Source organism: Electrona antarctica (assembly GCF_951216825.1).
Source record: "Electrona antarctica genome assembly, chromosome: 18".
NCBI lineage: Eukaryota > Metazoa > Chordata > Actinopteri > Myctophiformes > Myctophidae > Electrona > Electrona antarctica.
In genome coordinates, this window is record NC_136799.1 from 3,460,917 (window position 1) to 3,482,368 (window position 21,452).

A 21,452-nucleotide genomic window follows, 5' to 3' on the forward strand; every position below is an offset into this window, starting at 1 on the left:
ACAGTTTGAATGAAACCTCAGGTTGACTGAACACACACACACACACACACACACACACACACACACACACACACACACACACACACACACACACACACACACACACACACACACACACACACACACACACACACACACACACACACACACACACACACACACACACACACACACACACACACTTTGTGAAGGATGTATTGATTAAGCACATGGTCCGGGTCACCATGGCAACAATAAACATATTTTTCAACCAACAAAAGAAACAAATAAAACAAACAAACATAATGAAAATAAAATTTCATTTGAAAACCTCTCTAATTCTCTGCAGGTCCCACACGGTCACAGAGGGCAGAGCATAATGTATCCAATAGGCAGCAGCGGAAGCTAAATACTGTAGTGTCGTATCGTCACCATATTAGAGCAGAAACAGAAACCACTGTCCAGCCATTACAGCTGTGTGAAGCCTGGAGAAATAGCAGCTCTACAAGCTCACCTAGGAATTGCATCGCCGACGCATACCGACCATGTAGATCTGCTCATTCTCGGCACGCGACGCCAACATATATAATGGTCTCGGTCGAGTTACTTTTCAGGATTCAAATTTAGGTAAACGTAGCAGATCTACAAGCTCAAAGTCAAAATGCATAAAATTACCGAAAAACACAAAAAGTTAAAATATGGAGATCAGAGGTTTCTGCCCCGACAGACAGCGATATATTAAGAGTCCTACTGTGTAACATTATGGGATGTCCAGCCCTGGTAGCTCCGATGTCATTACAGCATCTGTCTGTGGTCCCTTAGAACTACAATACCCAGAATCCAGTTCAAAACCCCAAACCACAGAAGTACCGCTCCTAAACGAATGCCGCAGGGGTCCTCCTCCTAACGCAGATGAAGTTATTTTCGGAAAGCACCGTCAAAAGTTGTCCGAAACAAAACGGTATGTAAATTCATTTCTGGTGCGAGTGTCATTTATTTTGTCTCAAGTGACACGTGGATTAAAAAAAAACGTGGAATGGTTATTATGAGGAAATATACCATTGAAAATGTCTATAACAAATAACTTGTTTAATCGATTGACAATGTTACACAGTACAACGTTATGCATTAAGCATCACTCTTTGCTTAACATATAGCTCCATATTTAAAGTCTGCAGCGCGTACGTCCTAAGCCATTCAAATGCTTAGTCAAGCTTAAAGGACCACTTCACCACTTTTCAACATCTCTTCCTATAATTGGTCCTCACTAATGTTCATGATAAAACACCACCATTTTTTCCTACTCAGTCTGTGTCTCATAGGAGGGCTTTGGGCAGTTCGGACACCCGTCCAGTGACATCATCATTAGGCAGATCTTTTTTAAACAAGATTTGTTTTAAAATATATTTAGATTTGTATTATCGTGAGAACGATGGCTTCAACTTTTGCATTGCAACTTTTCAGGAAAAGAAAGCCGGCCGTTTCTATTAGCTTGGATTCACCATCGATGATGTCACTGGTGGACGGGTTTCTGAACTGCCCACAGCCTTCCTATGAGACACAGACTGAGTAGGAAACAATGGTGGTATTTTATCATGAACATTAGTTAGGACCAATTATAGGAAGAGAAGTTGAAAAGTGGTGAAGTGGTCCTTTAAAGCAAAAACCTTTACTACGAGTAGGACATACAATAATATACAATCATCCTTTGCACATTTCCTGACGATACGATCAACCACGTCAACAGACCAGCGTGGAACGGCGCTGAGGGGGGGGGGGGGGGGGGGGGGGAACACGGTACAAAACGCATAGCGTAACAAACAAACAAACAAACAAACAAACGTTGCTGTCGGACACAAACCTCTTATGTCCGTATGCTAGCTTTATGCGTTTTGTAAATCAAAGCCCTACACAGTGACACTAGCAGATCTACAAGCTCAAAGCCCTACACAGTGACACTAGCAGATCTACAAGCTCGAAATGTGGCGCGAATCGACGCGTCTTGAGCTTGTAGATCTGCTGCTTTTGAATTGGAATCCTGAAAAGTGACAGTAGTTTTGGACATATGAGGTTTCCACCCGACAAAGACGAGAAACAAAATGGCCCTGGTTTTATCGCCATGTTGAAATGTATAAACTAACTATATATAATTTATATAAAATGTCAAATATGAACATTTAACATAAATATAATGAAAAATATTAATATTATTATTATTGACAAATATGGATATCTAACAATATAATGTCAAAAATGTATAACAGATATGTCAAGTATTGACATTTTAACATATGACATTTAACGCAAATGATCAACATCTAAAAGATGTTAACGTCAAATATTAATATTTAACAGATATGCATGTTAAATATTCATGAGCGAACAGATCTGATTTCAAATGGAGGTGCCGTTTGTTCTTTTCACTCAGGCAGCGCTGGAGACGGCTAACTTCTTCAGGTGGTCCATGAACACCTGGAGACTGACGTCATCAGTCAGGATGGGAGCGCCCGACTCCTATGGGGGGAGGGAGGGAGGGAGGGAGGGGGGAGAGAGAGAGAGAGAGAGAGAGAGAGAGAGAGACAGAGAGAGAGAGAGAGAGAGAGAAAGACACAGACAGACAGACAGACAGACAGACACAGACAGAGACAGAGACAGACAGAGAGACAGAGAGAGAGGCAGAAAGAGAGAGGCAGAGAGTGAGGGAGAGACAATGGGGTCAATATAAATGGGGTGTGTTCAACTCTGAAGGTATGAATGAAGGTATGAATGAATGAATGAATGAATGAAGGTATGAATGAATGAATGAATGAAGGTATGAAGGTATGAATGAATGTGTGGTCAGGGTGAGATGGAGGTTAAAGGTCGTACCTGGGCCCAGGCGTACATATTGTTGTGGGTCTGCGATGGATTCACCTTGGAGAGCAGGAAGCGAGCCTGGAACAGACATCATCATCATCATCATCAATCTGAGATACACATCCTACCCAGGTGTTCAACCCGAGATACACATCCTACCCAGGTGTTCAACCTGAGATACACATCCTACCCAGGTGTTCAACCAGAGATACACATCCTACCCAGGTGTTCAACCTGAGATACACATCCTACCCAGGTGTTCAACCCGAGATACACATCCTACCCAGGTGTTCAACCCGAGATACACATCCTACCCAGGTGTTCAACCCGAGATACACATCCTACCCAGGTGTTCAACCCGAGATACACATCCTACCCAGGTGTTCAACCCGAGACACACGTCCTACCCAGGTGTTCAACCTGAGACACACGTCCTACCCAGGTGTTCAACCCGAGACACACGTCCTACCCAGGTGTTCAACCCGAGATACACATCCTACCCAGGTGTTCAACCCGAGATACACATCCTACCCAGGTGTTCAACCCGAGATACACATCCTACCCAGGTGTTCAACCCGAGATACACATCCTACCCAGGTGTTCAACCCGAGATACACATCCTACCCAGGTGTTCAACCCGAGATACACATCCTACCCAGGTGTTCAACCTGAGACACACATCCTACCCAGGTGTTCAACCCGAGATACACATCCTACCCAGGTGTTCAACCTGAGACACACGTCCTACCCAGGTGTTCAACCTGAGACACACGTCCTACCCAGGTGTTCAACCTGAGACACACATCCTACCCAGGTGTTCAACCTGAGACACACATCCTACCCAGGTGTTCAACCTGAGACACACATCCTACCCAGGTGTTCAACCTGAGACACACATCCTACCCAGGTGTTCAACCTGAGACACACATCCTACCCAGGTGTTCAACCCGAGATACACATCCTACCCAGGTGTTCAACCTGAGATACACATCCTACCCAGGTGTTCAACCTGAGATACACATCCTACCCAGGTGTTCAACCTGAGATACACATCCTACCCAGGTGTTCAACCCGAGATACACATCCTACCCAGGTGTTCAACCCGAGATACACATCCTACCCAGGTGTTCAACCTGAGATACACATCCTACCCAGGTGTTCAACCTGAGACACACATCCTACCCAGGTGTTCAACCTGAGATACACATCCTACCCAGGTGTTCAACCTGAGACACACATCCTACCCAGGTGTTCAACCTGAGACACACATCCTACCCAGGTGTTCAACCTGAGATACACATCCTACCCAGGTGTTCAACCCGAGATACACATCCTACCCAGGTGTTCAACCTGAGACACACATCCTACCCAGGTGTTCAACCTGAGATACACATCCTACCCAGGTGTTCAACCTGAGACACACGTCCTACCCAGGTGTTCAACCTGAGACACACATCCTACCCAGGTGTTCAACCTGAGACACACATCCTACCCAGGTGTTCAACCTGAGATACACATCCTACCCAGGTAGGCCTGACGTCGAAATAAATAAAAAGTCTTCTGAAAGAATATATTATATTAAAATATTTGTGCCACATTTTCACGATTTTTTCAAAAATAGCAGAACTACAAGCTCGTAGTGCACCACTCGGTGGCTCGCTATGAGCTTGTAGATCTGTTATTTTTCAATAGCTAAAGTATAACATAATGCTTAGTTAAAACACCAAAACGGGTTCATTTCGTTGATGCCGAAACATCGTCGACTACCTAAATATATTGACACTCTGATTTCACAACAACCTTTCTGTTTGCAGCTGCCTTTGATCGTAATTTTTCCTTGTTCTCCCTCTTCTGCACTGCAACTATATGTCATTTTTATTTTATGCATCCTAATGTCATTGTGTTTCCTTTGCTCGGTGTTCTGTGTAAAGCACATTGAATTGCCTCGTTGTTTGATATACAAATAAAACGGCCTTGCCCAATGCTGAGCTAATACAGAAAGCCCATTTGCAATACCTCTCGTCAGCCAGTAGATGTCCTATCAGACCACAGAATCTAAAACCTTCACAGTGCTCAGGGACACCTCAGAGTCTCAGACACAGACTGGCCTGTTCAGTCTACAAAGGTCTAGACGCAACACACACACACACACACGTGTCTCAAGACTCAAGGTTACTTTATTTTGTCTTCCAGGGGAGACATTCCAGGCACAAAGACCTGCACTGCAGCATACATAAATACAGTACAATACAATGCACAGTGACACAGGACAAAATAATCACACCTGTATGAAGTGAGGGGCGCTCTATATGAAGTAATGACAACACGGTATAACTAACTTTAACTGATCTTATCATGATCATGTAAGATGACAACTGAACTCATGTGATATATATATATAAGCCCCGAGCTGAATTAAAACAGTGGCACTGTGTTTAAAAAGCCGATTTGCTCAGACACAATATGACGTAAAGTATTCTTTCATTGTCAATGGCAAATGTGACACGAGTTGTGATGAAAAGCTAAAAACACCCAAGCCAACATACCTAGTGCAAAAAGGACTAGGTATCTCAGATATAACTGTCAGTGTTGATGTCGTCGTTACCTGAACAGACCACCTTCAGTTGGAAAGTGGTTAGCTGTGATAAAGTTCTTCAGTAAAGACTGAGGACAAACACTCTTGAAACAGCAGAGCCACAGTCCAGCTCTTTACACAGTAGGGAGGAGGCCTACCCCAGAGCCATAGAGTAAGACAGAGTTGCGACATCTCCATTTACTTCATGGGGCTTCAGTCCAATGGCGGCTCTTCTACATAGACTTCTATTGGGCGCTCTGATTTAATGGATTAAATAACCCCGGGCAATCAAGGTGTTGACAAGCGACTTTGCAGAAAAACCTCATCAAACCCTGTACACTCAAGACACACTCCATATATGGGCAGTACAGAATTCATTCCATGTTGGTCTGCTGTCACCCAGAGCAGTCTGCTGTCACACAGGGCAGTCTGCTGTCACCCAGGTCACCCAGGGCAGTCTGCTGTCACCCAGGGTAGTCTGCTGTCACCCAGGGCAGTCTGCCGTCACCCAGGGCAGTCTGCCGTCACCCAGGGCAGTCTGCCGTCACCCAGGGCAGTCTGCCGTCACCCAGGGCAGTCTGCCGTCACACAGGGCAGTCTGCCGTCACCCAGGGCAGTCTGCCGTCACCCAGGGCAGTCTGCCGTCACCCAGGGCAGTCTGCCGTCACCCAGGGCAGTCTGCCGTCACCCAGGGCAGTCTGCCGTCACACAGGGCAGTCTGCCGTCACCCAGGGCAGTCTGCCGTCACCCAGGGCAGTCTGCCGTCACCCAGGGCAGTCTGCCGTCACCCAGGGCAGTCTACCGTCACCCAGGGCAGTCTACCGTCACCCAGGGCAGTCTACCGTCACCCAGGGCAGTCTACCGTCACCCAGGGCAGTCTACCGTCACCCAGGGCAGTCTGCTGTCACCCAGGGCAGTCTGCCGTCACCCAGGGCAGTCTACCGTCACCCAGGGCAGTCTGCTGTCACCCAGGGCAGTCTGCCGTCACCCAGGGCAGTCTGCCGTCACCCAGGGCAGTCTGCCGTCACCCAGGGCAGTCTGCTGTCACCCAGGGCAGTCTGCTGTCACCCAGAGCAGTCTGCTGTCACCCAGGGCAGTCTGCTGTCACCCAGGGCAGTCTGCCGTCACCCAGGCGGATGCGTGCACGCCACCCTTAGGCGTCTTACTGGTATATATATATATATATATATATATATATATATATATATATATATATATATATATATATATATATATATATTATATGTTGTATTATATATATTGTATTATACCTGGCTTCCTCCGTGCTGTGTGTCGATGTATCTGGGCATGGGTTAGTGTACATATTGTATATATATATATTATATGTTGTATTATACCTGGCTTCCTCCGTGCTGCGTGTCGATGTATCTGGGCATGGGTTAGTGTACATATTGTATATATATATATATATTATATGTTGTATTATACCTGGCTTCCTCCGTGCTGCGTGTCGATGTATCTGGGCATGGGGAAACGAGTCTGCAGCAGCTCCTGGGCGTCGTCAACTGGAGCTTGAAGGAGATGTTTGAAGTTTTCGTATTCTGGCATTTCCTGATAGCCTGCCGTACGCCACTGAGATACAGTCTGAGAGAGAGAGAGAGAGAGAGAGAGAGAGAGAGAGAGAGAGAGAGAGAGAGAGAGAGAGAGAGAGATGGAGAGAGAGAGACAAAACAAAACATTATATATCATTTGAAAGTAAACGAAAAATAATGTACCTCATTTACTTCACTGATGCATGTGTCTTTGAGTGGTGTAAACCACTCCTACAACTGGCTTTTGTGTGCAGAAAAAATGAGCATGGTTGCTATGTTCAAAATAATTTCTGACGTAATTAAATCACACCCGGGTGAACTGGGTTTTTTCTGCACAAAAAAAGCCAGTTGTGAAATCACATCCGGGTGTGATTTCATTACGTCAGACATTACGTCAGACCACAGCTGATCATGCTATATAAAACCTTACACCACTCAGTTCACACGGGTGTGATTTTTACAATTACACACTGTATGTGTGTAAAAAATCACACCCGTGTGAACTGAGTGGTGTAAGGTTTTATATAGCATGATCAGCTGTGGTCTGACGTAATGTCTGACGTAATGAAATAAGGTAAGGTATTATGTAGCCTGATCAGCTCTGATCTGACGTAATGAAATCATACCCGGATGTGATTTCACAACTGGCTTTTTCTGTGCAGAGAAAATTACCATGGTTGCTACGGTCATCCAGTTCACCCGGGTGTGATTTAATTACGTCAGAAATTATTTTGAACATAGCAACCATGCTCATTTTTTTCTGCACACAAAAGCCAGTTGTAGGAGTGGTTTACACCACTCAAAAATACAATTACACACTGTGTGTAAAAAATTTAATTACACACTGTATGTATGTAAAAATGGTCATCTCAACTGGATTCAAGCACTATATAAATGAACAATTTACCATCAATCCGTAGTAAATTTTACAAGAGCAAACCCCGAAACATTTAAACATGCTAAGACCTCAACATCAAACACAGCAAGCACAGCAAATGTGTGCATGCGTGCGGCCGTGTGTGCATGCATACATACCTCTCCATGGTAGATGAGTATCTGGAAGAAGGTGTCCATCAGTAGGATTCTGTCTGGTAGGATACTGCTGCTGTCCAATAGAACAGGCTGAAACACACCATAGACACAGCTTAATGTTACTGCTGCTGTCCAACAGCACAGGCTGAAACACACCATAGACACAGCTTAATGTTACTGCTGCTGTCCTACAGAACAGGCTGAAACACACCAAAGACACAGCTTAATGTTACTGCTGCTGTCCTACAGAACAGGCTGAAACACACCATAGAAACAGCTTAATGTTACTGCTGCTGTCTAACAGAACAGGCTGAAACACACCATAGAAACAGCTTAATGTTACTGCTGCTGTCTAACAGCACAGGCTGAAACACACCATAGAAACAGACACAAACTTAAAGGCATTGTGTTGAAGCTATTCTCATCCACTCTCACTGCAGGGAGTTCCACTTCCAACTACTTCCCTCTGGTAGACTGTACAAAGTACCAAAAGCTAACCGTAACATATTTAAAGATTCCTTCATTCCTAATGCCATTAAGGCACCAAATGATACCATGTCTCGCTAGATTTGTTTTTAATGTATTTGCCACTGTTCTGTTGTTCTGCATTTTTGCCATGAAAATAATTGTGTTGTTGCCGTTTGTTTTTACTGTTGTTTGAGACCGAAGACAAATTTCCACACGTGGACAATAAATTAAACTAACTAACTTAATGTTACTGCTGCTGTCTAACAACACAGGCTGAAACACACCATAGACACAGCTTAATGTTACTGCTGCTGTCTAACAGAACAGGCTGAAACACACCATAGACACAGCTTAATGTTACTGCTGCTGTCTAACAGCACAGGCTGAAACACACCATAGACACTTAATGTTACTGCTGCTGTCTAACAGAACAGGCTGAAACACACCATAGACACAGCTTAATGTTACTGCTGTTGTCTAACAGCACAGGCTGAAACTCACCATAGACACAGACAACTAAAAGGCATTGTGTTGAAGCTATTCTCATCCACTCTCAGTCTCTCACTGCAGTGAGTTCCACTTCCAACTACTTCCCTCTGGTACACGGTACAAAGTACCAAAAGCTAACCGTAACATATTTAAAAAGATAATTCCTAATGTCATTAAAGGCACTAAATGATACCATGTCTCGCTAAATTTGTTTTTAATGTATTTGCCACTGTTTGTTGTCCTGCATTTTTGCCATGAAAATAATTGTGTAAGTGTTGTTGCCGTTTGTTTTTACTGTTGTTTGAGACCGAAGACAAATTTCCACACGTGGACAATAAATGAAACTAACTAACTTAATGTTAATGATGCTGTCTAACAGCACAGGCTGAAACACACCATAGAAACAGCTTAATGTTACTGCTGCTGTCTAACAGCACAGGCTGAAACACACCATAGAAACAGACACAAACTTAAAGGCATTGTGTTGAAGCTATTCTCATCCACTCTCACTGCAGGGAGTTCCACTTCCAAATACTTCCCTCTGGTAGACGGTACAAAGTACCAAAAGCTAACCGTAACATATTTAAGAATTCCTTCATTCCTAATGCCATTAAGGCACCAAATGATACCATGTCTCGCTAGATTTGTTTTTAATGTATTTGCCACTGTTTGTTGTCCTGCATTTTTGCCATGAAAATAATTGTGTAAGTGTTGTTGCCGTTTGTTTTTACTGTTGTTTGAGACCGAAGACAAATTTCCACACGTGGACAATAAATGAAACTAACTAACTTAATGTTACTGCTGCTGTCTAACAGAACAGGCTGAAACACACCATAGAAACAGCTTAATGTTACTGCTGCTGTCTAACAGCACAGGCTGAAACACACCATAGACACAGCTTAATGTTACTGCTGCTGTCTAACAGAACAGGCTGAAACACACCATAGACACAGACACAAACTTAAAGGCATTGTGTTGAAGCTATTCTCATACACTCTCACTGCAGGGAGTTCCACTTCCAACTACTTCCCTCTGGTAGACGGTACAAAGTACCAAAAGCTAACCGTAACATATTTAAGAATTCCTTCATTCCTAATGCCATTAAGGCACCAAATGATATCATGTCTCGCTAGATTTGTTTTTAATGTATTTGTCACTGTTCTGTTGTTCTGCATTTTTGCCATGAAAATAATTGTGTAAGTGTTGTTGCCGTTTGTTTTTACTGTTGTTTGAGACCGAAGACAAATTTCCACACATGGACAATAAATTAAACTAACTAACTTAATGTTACTGCTGCTGTCTAACAGAACAGGCTGAAACACACCATAGAAACAGCTTAATGTTACTGCTGCTGTCTAACAGCACAGGCTGAAACACACCATAGAAACAGCTTAATGTTAATGCTGCTGTCTAACAGGCTGAAACACACCATAGACACAGCTTAATGTTACTGCTGCTGTCTAACAGCACAGGCTGAAACACACCATAGACACAGCTTAATGTTACTGCTGCTGTCTAACAGGCTGAAACACACCATAGAAACAGCTTAATGTTACTGCTGCTGTCTAACAGCACAGGCTGAAACACACCATAGAAACAGCTTAATGTTAATGCTGCTGTCTAACAGGCTGAAACACACCATAGACACAGCTTAATGTTACTGCTGCTGTCTAACAGCACAGGCTGAAACACACCATAGACACAGCTTAATGTTACTGCTGCTGTCTAACAACACAGGCTGAAACACACCATAGACAGCTTAATGTTACTGCTGCTGTCCTACAGCACAGGCTGAAACACACCATAGACACAGCTTAATGTTACTGCTGCTGTCCAACAGCACAGGCTGAAACACACCATAGACACAGCTTAATGTTAATGCTGCTGTCTAACAACACAGGCTGAAACACACCATAGACACAGCTTAATGTTACTGCTGCTGTCTAACAGAACAGGCTGAAACACACCATAGACACAGCTTAATGTTACTGCTGCTGTCTAACAGCACAGGCTGAAACACACCATAGAAACAGCTTAATGTTACTGCTGCTGTCTAACAACACAGGCTGAAACACACCATAGACACAGCTTAATGTTACTGCTGCTGTCCAATAGAACAGGCTGAAACACACCATAGAAACAGCTTAATGTTACTGCTGCTGTCTAACAGCACAGGCTGAAACACACCATAGACACAGCTTAATGTTACTGCTGCTGTCCAATAGAACAGGCTGAAACACACCATAGACACAGCTTAATGTTACTGCTGCTGTCCAATAGAACAGGCTGAAACACACCATAGAAACAGACACAAACTTAAAGGCATTGTGTTGAAGCTATTCTCATCCACTCTCACTGCAGGGAGTTCCACTTCCAACTACTTCCCTCTGGTAGACTGTACAAAGTACCAAAAGCTAACCGTAACATATTTAAGAATTCCTTCATTCCTAATGCCATTAAGGCACCAAATGATACCATGTCTCGCTAGATTTGTTTTTAATGTATTTGCCACTGTTCTGTTGTTCTGCATTTTTGCCATGAAAATAATTGTCTAAGTGTTGTTGCCGTTTGTTTTTACTGTTGTTTGAGACCGAAGACAAATTTCCACACGTGGACAATAAATTAAACTAACTAACTTAAGGTTACTGCTGTTGTCTAACAACACAGGCTGAAACACACCATAGACACAGCTTAATGTTACTGCTGCTGTCTAACAGCACAGACTGAAACACACCATAGACACAGCTTAATGTTACTGCTGCTGTCCAACAGCACAGGCTGAAACACACCATAGACACAGCTTAATGTTACTGCTGCTGTCCAACAGCACAGGCTGAAACACACCATAGACACAGCTTAATGTTACTGCTGCTGTCCAACAGCACAGGCTGAAACACACCATAGACACAGCTTAATGTTACTGCTGCTGTCCTACAGAACAGGCTGAAACACACCATAGACACAGCTTAATGTTACTGCTGCTGTCCAATAGAACAGGCTGAAACACACCATAGAAACAGCTTAATGTTACTGCTGCTGTCCAATAGAACAGGCTGAAACACACCATAGAAACAGCTTAATGTTACTGCTGCTGTCTAACAACACAGGCTGAAACACACCATAGAAACAGCTTAATGTTACTGCTGCTGTCCAACAGCACAGGCTGAAACACACCATAGACACAGCTTAATGTTACTGCTGCTGTCCTACAGAACAGGCTGAAACACACCATAGACACAGCTTAATGTTACTGCTGCTGTCCAATAGAACAGGCTGAAACACACCATAGAAACAGCTTAATGTTACTGCTGCTGTCCAATAGAACAGGCTGAAACACACCATAGAAACAGCTTAATGTTACTGCTGCTGTCCAATAGAACAGGCTGAAACACACCATAGAAACAGCTTAATGTTACTGCTGCTGTCCAATAGAACAGGCTGAAACACACCATAGAAACAGCTTAATGTTACTGCTGCTGTCCAACAGAACAGGCTGAAACACACCATAGACACAGCTTAATGTTACTGCTGCTGTCTAACAGGCTGAAACACACCATAGAAACAGCTTAATGTTACTGCTGCTGTCCAATAGAACAGGCTGAAACACACCATAGAAACAGCTTAATGTTACTGCTGCTGTCTAACAGAACAGGCTGAAACACACCATAGACACAGCTTAATGTTACTGCTGCTGTCCAATAGAACAGGCTGAAACACACCATAGAAACAGCTTAATGTTACTGCTGCTGTCCAATAGAACAGGCTGAAACACACCATAGACACAGCTTAATGTTACTGCTGCTGTCCTACAGCAGAGGCTGAAACACACCATAGACACAGCTTAATGTTACTGCTGCTGTCTAACAGAACAGGCTGAAACACACCATAGAAACAGCTTAATGTTACTGCTGCTGTCTAACAGCACAGGCTGAAACACACCATAGACACAGCTTAATGTTACTGCTGCTGTCTAACAGCACAGGCTGAAACACACCATAGACACAGCTTATTGTTACTGCTGCTGTCTAACAGGCTGAAACACACCATAGAAACAGCTTAATGTTAATGCTGCTGTCTAACAGAACAGGCTGAAACACACCATAGAAACAGCTTAATGTTACTGCTGCTGTCTAACAGGCTGAAACACACCATAGACACAGCTTAATGTTACTGCTGCTGTCCACAAATTATATATAGTATACTATATATGTAAAGTAATTATAAACAATCTTAAAATGTTGACTTGATTAACGTTTTGATATATTAGTCTTTTCTTTAACCTATAAATTGAACTTTTGTTTATGTAAGCTCGATTCAAAAAGAGGCAATCTAGAACCTCACAACTTATCACATCATGACGTGTTGCTAGGTAGTAGGTGTGTGTGTGTGTGTGTGTGTCTGCCTGTGTGTGTGTGTGTGCGTGCGTACCTCTGGGGGTCCACTGAAGGAGTATGCGTACAGGATGGGTTGGATCATGATGAGAGACTGAGTGAGGTCTTGTCTCATGAACTGATGTCTGTAATATGAACTCTCATCAGGACTGTTGTTGAACACCTGAAGGAACGGAGACCTGCGCAGGTGGAACATAAACTACACACACGCACACGCACGCACACACGCACACACACACACACACACACACACACGCACACACATGCGCACACGCGCACACACACACACACACACACACAGTTCAGTACAAGAGTAGAAAGTATTTGGTCTCTGTCGGGTGGAAACCTTATGTGTCCAAAAATTTTACTTTTCAGGAACTCCAAAAGTAGCAACAGTAGCAGATCTACAAGCTCAGTAACGCACCACTTCAAGCCACGTTTACACCTTGTACGTCCGGTACTTTTGACAGTTCCGCCTGGCGGCTACAGTGGAGTTCAATTCATTTCGATCCTACGCCACTAAAATGTAGAACACCCTATCGAACGCTGTTAAGAAATGTGAATCCCTAGACTCCTTCAAAAGGGCCCTCTTACGGGAGCACGTACAGGCGGCTGCAATTCGAAACTGTCCCCCCACCCCCATTTTCCCATACTGTACATGATTCTCCCCTTTTTTACTTTCTTTAACTGTATGATGATTTCCTTTGTATATTTGTACGTCTTTAAAATGTAATGTTCTGATGAATTGAAAATGGAGGACCCTGAACCCGGTCTTAGTGGTTTTTTCTGGTTTTATCGTCGTAGGAGTTTTTGTATTGACCAGTGCATTCGTTTGAACAGTACCCATTCTACAAACTGTGAATACAATTTACAATCAATCAATCAATCAAGTAGGGCGTTCAATTACGAAAAAGTTGGAGATAAAAGGTTTCTACCCGTCTATTAAATTAAGGGTGCTCTACAGACACATTAGTAGAACTATTAATTACATTTTTAAACGCTACAATCTGTACATTTTAGGTCTATTGTCTCGCTCCTAATGGAGAGGAGAAAATCACATCCATGTTCAACGAAGGTCTGCTGTTTTTGAAAAATCGTGAAAATGTGCCTCAAGTCTTTGAATATATATTGTTACAGAGTGAACATTTTAAATCAAATCTTTGCTTCTGGGGGGAGGTCCCTGGAACAACATATTTTCAGATGGGGGGGGGGGGGGGGGGGGGGGGCGGAGGCATATTACATATAATTTTTGGGGTCCGGGATATGAAATATTGAGCACCACTGATACAGAAACATAAGGTTTTTCAAACCTAAAACGGTCAGGATTTTGAAGACATTTTAAAAATGTCGACGTCAGGCCTAAATGGGTTAACATACTGTACCATACATTACAGATTGGTTAGAATAACGTTTCATCCTATGAAATAAGATCCCGATTGCAGCTTTGTAGGAACAAGTGAGAACGTTAAAATGAAAAGTAGAAAACTGTGGTGTTTGACTGGGATTATTTGTAAAACGATCTGCTGTGTATGTATACAGTATATATACTGTATATATACACGTGTAGGATATTCTAATGGGATTATTTCTACAGATGCAGTGGCAGGTAGAGATTACAATTAACATATATTTTGCAATACAAAATATATGTTAATGACTTTTAGAAGATTTAGAACACTTTCCTGGGGTCTTTATGTGTGTAGTATGTGGTTCTAGATATTTTAGATTTGATGGACACTCATTCACTCATTCATGGACGCTGGGCTCACTTCCTTCCTGGACTACAATTCCCATAATGCTTTGGTGCACTGCTCCTCCTTGTGGATAGGGGGAGGGCTGTCTTACTGAGACAACATGTAGTCCAGGAAGTACTGTAAGTGAGCCTTTGAGGTGAAGTGGTTACCTGTGGATAGAGAGAGAAGGTCTCAGAGAACCTGAAGGAGTTTGGATCGTCTTTATGGTAGTCTCCAAACTTCTGACACTGAAAAGAAACAACAATAACAATAAATTAATATGTATTATTCATATAGCATTTTCATGACATGATTGCAGCGCAGTGAGCTGTGCTTTGAAGCTCTCCGACTACAGAGGCTGCAGCGTGTCTAAGGTGTAGTGGGAGTTTATTCCAAGCTGTCAGGCTGTAGAAGCAGAAAGCTGCTGTGTTTTCGATATGCCATTATAGACACTTGGACCTGAGGGGGAGATTTGGAGCATATCTAGACAGTCATACATCTGGTGTGTGTGTATGTGTGTGTGTGTGTGTGTGTGTGTGTGTGTGTGTGTGTGTGTGAATGTGTGTGTTTGGATCAATTGGATGTCATTGTAAACTGATTGAATCATCAGATAATGTGTGTGTGTGTGTGTGTGTGTGTGTGTGTGTGTGTGCGCGCCAGTCTGATGAGCTGTCGGTCCAGCCATCTCAGTGTGTGTGTGTGTGTGTGTGTGTGTGTGTGTGTGTGCGCACCAGTCTGATTAGCTGTCGGTCCAGCCATCTCAGTACGTCGGGTCCCTCCTCCGTCTCGGCGCGGTACACCGCCAGGCGGGCCATCAAGATGGCCGCCGCCTCCTGGTCGAACGACGCAGCGATGTTCTGGATCTGAGTCTGTGCATCTGCCCAGCTAGAGACAGACAGACAGACAGACAGACAGACAGACAGACAGACAGACAGACAGACAGACAGACAGACAGGAAGAGAGAGAGGGGGGGAGAGAGAGAGAGCAACTAACTTTAATTCAATTACATTTGAATAAATTGCTGCTACTTGTCGCAAATGTTTTTTTCCACAAGATAGTATTACCCAAAGTGTTAATATAACACAGCTCTATTTACACCTTTATTTCACCTATTTATATCCAATAATTATTTGTAAATACATTGTTTTATTTTGATCGTCTTGTTCCACTTCTGCTTTGGCAATGTAAACGTACGTTTTCTCATGCCAATAAAGCTCCTTTGAATTGAAATTGAATTGAGAGAGACAGACAAGAGTCATTATGACTGAAAACCAAAAACTGAAAAGATTTCCGGCTATTTTTGCTATTCGTCTTACAATAACGATATATATGGCTTAAGTGGTTAAAAAAAACAGTAGTTTCAATGTTGGTGTGCTTTTAAAAGTTGAGAATAGTTCAAACCCGTTGAGAAATGCACTTGTGACGTGTACCGCTTCATAGGCCCCATTTACACTGGCAGCCAAATCCAGCCTGAATCAGATCTGAGCCACATCCAGATTGGAATCTGATTTGTTTAAATGAGTCATGAGACATGTTGGACTCATTTAAACAAATCAGATTTCAATCTGGATGTGGCACAGATCTGATTCAGGCTGGATTTGTCTGCCAGTGTAAATGGGGCCTTATTAGCTGACCAATCATGACCGTATAGAGAAATGCACAGCTGGTGTGTTTGCTCTCTGTCTGCCTGCTACGAGGCACCCTGGGAGGTCCCACACCCGACTACCAGCGACCGCTGTCTCTCTCCTCTTCTTCTGCCCCCCCATTTTTTTTTGTTGCAACCTTTCTCCTCGTCATTCGACATGGTGATATAGGATATTAGACAAAATAGAAGGCTACAACAATACTGAAGAATGCAGACCTGCTATTCTAAACAGAATGCGTGTCGCACGATCACCACTTCATTTTTTTTTTTTTTTTTTGGAACATGCCTTAACGGTACCCCTTTTGGTGTTTTAAACATTAGGTTATAATTTAGCTATTGAAAAATAGCAGATCTACAAGCTCATAGCGCGCCACCGAGTGGCGCGCTACGAGCTTGTAGGTCTGCTATTTTTGAAAAATCGCGAAAATATTTATTTCAGAAAACTGGAGGATTTAGAAGGTTTTTTTTTAATTTCGAGGTCAGGCCTAAATGGGTTAAATTGTCTTTTCTGTTAGTTAATCGGGGTTGGCTCAGTATTGTTTTCCTCTCCAAACCATATCTCTTTGCTGAAAATAGAAGATATAGATCTGGGATTATCGTCAAATGATCCTAGGGTTTAAGTGTCTCATGTTAGCAGAGTGTCAGCAGACTCTACACGGCGTCAAATAAACCAGTTTACGGCTTCCCTCCTCCCTCCCCCCTCCATCTCTCTTATCTAGATGGACATTTCCTGTCCAAACGCAGCCCGTCGTCCACCCCAGCCTCCCGTGTGTTATATCAGCTGCACTCTTTACAACCAGCCACACACACACCTCGGTGAAGATAGGACACTTATTACCGTCAGCTCTGTTTCTGCGGCAGACACTAAAAAACCTGATGTTGACGGAAGATCTTGTGATGTGAATCCTCAAATAATGATCGGAGGCAAAGAGACATTTACTGGTACCGACACAACATTACTGTCCCACCAGCAACACAACATTACTGTCCCACAGCAACACTGCCTAGATGTACTGTAGCAGTCAGGGATTAAAGTAAAGAAATATATCTCATGACTGAACTCTCTGTTTACCAACTAACGGCTGGACAAAGCTTTTAGGTCTATTCATTAATCAAGATAATTTAGGATGTCTTACGCCGAAACAGAAGGCACATTTCTCGAATGGGGAGGCAACATGCTGGAGACAGTGTGGGTCTCGGGAAGCTAACCATTGGCATATTTTCTGGGGGTGCCCAGTGATTAGAACCTTCTGGACAGAATTTCAGAGATCAATAAATACAATATTTGGTGCAAATTTGCCCTTAGAGTTTACTACATTATTTTTGGGACATGCAAATTTCCAGATGGGAAGACCTGATGAATACCTATTCGGTATTCTGATATCTGCATGTAGAAAAGTATTTAGACGACACTGGTTGCTTCCTGAGGCCCCCCACCATAAAAGAATGAATAGATATAGTAAATGATATTTATAATATGGAACGGATCACTTTCTCTCTCAGACTGCAGAAGGAGAAATTTACATCATCCATCTCTCCCATATGCTTTATTTTATTTGTATTCTTTTTTGTTCCAGTCTAAAAATGAAAAAAAAAGAAACCTGTGGACAAAGAAACACTATTTGAAAAATTGTTGTATAATATGATTGTGGATGTCAGGGATGTCACAACGCGGGCAGTGGAGCCACCCTTCATTGATTAAAAAGGGAACATTCCCTGACGGTGACGGGGACGCGACGCTGACGTGCCCGGTGGAGCCCCGGTGTAAGGCTGTGAGCGAGGCTACCTCAGATGAGTAAGGCTGTGATCGAGGCTACCTCAGATGAGTAAGGCTGTGAGTGAGGCTACCTCAGATGAGTAAGGCTGTGATCGAGGCTACCTCAGATGAGTAAGGCTGTGAGTGAGGCTACCTCAGATGAGTAAGGCTGTGATCGAGGCTACCTCAGATGAGTAAGGCTGTGAGTGAGGCTACCTCAGATGAGTAAGGCTGTGAGCGAGGCTACCTCAGATGAGTAAGGCTGTGATCGAGGCTACCTCAGATGAGTAAGGCTGTGAGCGAGGCTACCTCAGATGAGTAAGGCTGTGAGTGAGGCTACCTCAGATGAGTAAGGCTGTGAGCGAGGCTACCTCAGATGAGTAAGGCTGTGAGTGAGGCTACCTCAGATGAGTAAGGCTGTGATCGAGGCTACCTCAGATGAGTAAGGCTGTGATCGAGGCTACCTCAGATGAGTAAGGCTGTTAGCTAGGCTACCTCAGATGAGTAAGGCTGTGATCGAGGCTACCTCAGATGAGTAAGGCTGTGACCCTCACAGCAGCAGTAGAATAGTAGTACTTACTTCCTGGCAATAGTGGATACTCTGATTCGTCTCTGTCCAGAGGAGTGTTGGTACTGGGTGACAAACTGGATGGCTCCCCGACCTCCCTGAGGGATAGGCGCGTTGTGCTGCACACACACACACACACAGGCACGCAGACACACACAGGCACGCAGACAGACACACACACGACAGTTAGTAGAGTTGCATGATCTCAGAGCATTTTATAAACATAATAGTGATATTGACTTTAATGCAGATGAATAAAACAAACACAATAATACATCCATAACAGAGGTGGAACACACACACACACACACTCTTCCTGAACCGACGTCTCAGACAGACAGACAGAGATGTTGGAGGAATGGAGTGGTTGAGGTAACTCAGGCTTTAAGTAGTGGTTAAACACAATGACATGATAGTGTGTGTGTGTGCGCGCGTGCGCATCTATCCTTCCATTGTCACAGCAGGTGACTGACAGAAGCACCATGACAACAGCACCTCCAGAGAATGACTTTATCACTCACAGTGTGCACACACACACACACGTGCACACACACACACGTGCACACACACACACACACACACAGTGTGTGTGTGTCTCACACACACACAGTGTGTGTGTGTCTCACACACACACACACACACACACACACACACACACACACACACACACACACACACACACACACACACACACACACACACACACACACACACACACACACACACACACACACACACACACACACACACACACACACACACACACACACACACACACACACACACACACACACACACACAGAGAGAGAGAGAGAGTGCTGGCAGAGGGAACAAACGGGAGTTTGCCTGACGCGGAGAAGAGTATTTTGAGGATTACGAAGATGTTTCAGGGATCTACTCAAAGAGATGCTACCAAAACGACAATAAATTATTCAGCTGTTAGGACAGACACTTTGCTACTGCTCTTCTCCTTCAGGTTGTACTTAACTTGGTTCTTTCCAGATATACTGTAGCATTAGGTCAGGCAATAGTCAATACCCCTTTCACCATCTGGCATCTGCTGTACAATAGACACTACTTTGGTTGGGAGAGATGCCTGTATGTTTAACATACGTGAAAATATTTACTTAAAGGACAACTTTGGTTTTTTTCAACCAAGGTTCATGTTTGGGGTTGTTGGAGAAGGTGAAAGATGAGTGTTCATTTGTTTTCATTTGCTGCTTTCTTTCGTTTTGGGGATTTTGGCTGTTTTTTTTGGGGGGGGGGGGGGGGGGGGGGGGGGGGACATTCGAGCATGGTGCTAAATATGTATTTTTTTTGCAGGATTACTGCAAAACTACTGTTTTTATTAGCACTAGTAGTAATACTTTTATTATCTTCATTATTATTACCATTAGCTTTAATTGTTTTCACTTAATATTATCATTATTACTAATACTACTCTTTTTACTACTACTTTTGTTATTATCATCATCATTAAAGTGACTTCAGGTGTCAAAAAGCACAAAAGTAATTATAATTGGTTGGTGATGATATTGCTATATCATTTTACAACAATAAACAATTTGAACGGATTGTTTTAGTCGTGTGGTAGAAACTGAATGTTCAGTTAGCCTCTGTGTTGCTTTGATGTTGCCAATGTGCTCGGGGTCAGTTATAAAACAGATTGTTTTTTTTTTCTTTTCTAAATTTCTATCCCACGATTTTAGTAACACATTTTTTCACTCAGTGTCAATCGTCTAATGTAATCCTGGGCGCTACACTGGAAACTCCCTTTGCCAACCTGGGGAGAGCAACGGACTGACCTCATGCTTCCTTCAGTGCATGAGGAGTCCAAGCCGCTTCTTTTCACCTGACGGGAGGGGATGTTTCCCCCGGTAGGGCATAGCGTGTAGAAGGAACACGTTATTCCAACCAGTTCCTTTCCCCTCCATCAGGCGCCCCGGCTGGCCAGGGGGAGGCAGTTTAGAGACCAGGATTACTGCATGTTTTTTGTGAGTGTACCTATCCTAAACAGATGTTAACAGTACTGGTGTCAGTTATAGAGCAGATGTTTACACATGTTGTGTTGTGTCCATACAGCTGTTCTGGGGTCAGTTATAAAGCTGATGTTTACACATGTTGTGTTGTGTCCATACAGCTGTTCTGGGGTCAGTTATAAAGCTGATGTTTACACATGTGTTGGGTTGTGTCCATAGAGCTGTTCTGGGGTCAGTTATAAAGCTGATGTTTACACATGTGTTGGGTTGTGTCCATAGAGCTGTTCTGGGGTCAGTTATAAAGCAGATGTTTACACATGTTGTGTTGTGTCGTGTCCATACAGCTGTTCTGGGATCAGTGAGCTCCAGGTAGTCCAGTATGGAGTCAGTGGTTCCACTGGTCTATGCAGGTAGGACTGCTCAGACAC

At 43.4% G+C, this 21,452-nt stretch overlaps 1 protein-coding gene across 1 annotated transcript in view; it reads right to left on the bottom strand.

The window, feature by feature from the left end:
* Positions 1-1,051: 1,051 nt before the first annotated feature.
* Positions 1,052-21,452, bottom strand: part of sec23a (Sec23 homolog A, coat complex II component) — a 56,753-nt gene continuing 36,352 nt past the window's right edge. Inside the window, exons 13-20 of the mRNA XM_079527157.1 lie at positions 19,058-19,164; positions 15,808-15,961; positions 15,247-15,324; positions 13,381-13,542; positions 7,999-8,085; positions 6,860-7,015; positions 2,848-2,913; positions 1,052-2,493 (exon numbers count right to left, since the gene is read on the bottom strand). Of these exons, the coding sequence (XP_079383283.1) occupies positions 2,404-2,493; positions 2,848-2,913; positions 6,860-7,015; positions 7,999-8,085; positions 13,381-13,542; positions 15,247-15,324; positions 15,808-15,961; positions 19,058-19,164 (900 nt within the window). The 3' untranslated portion in view covers positions 1,052-2,403. The remainder of the gene's footprint in view (positions 2,494-2,847; positions 2,914-6,859; positions 7,016-7,998; positions 8,086-13,380; positions 13,543-15,246; positions 15,325-15,807; positions 15,962-19,057; positions 19,165-21,452) is intronic.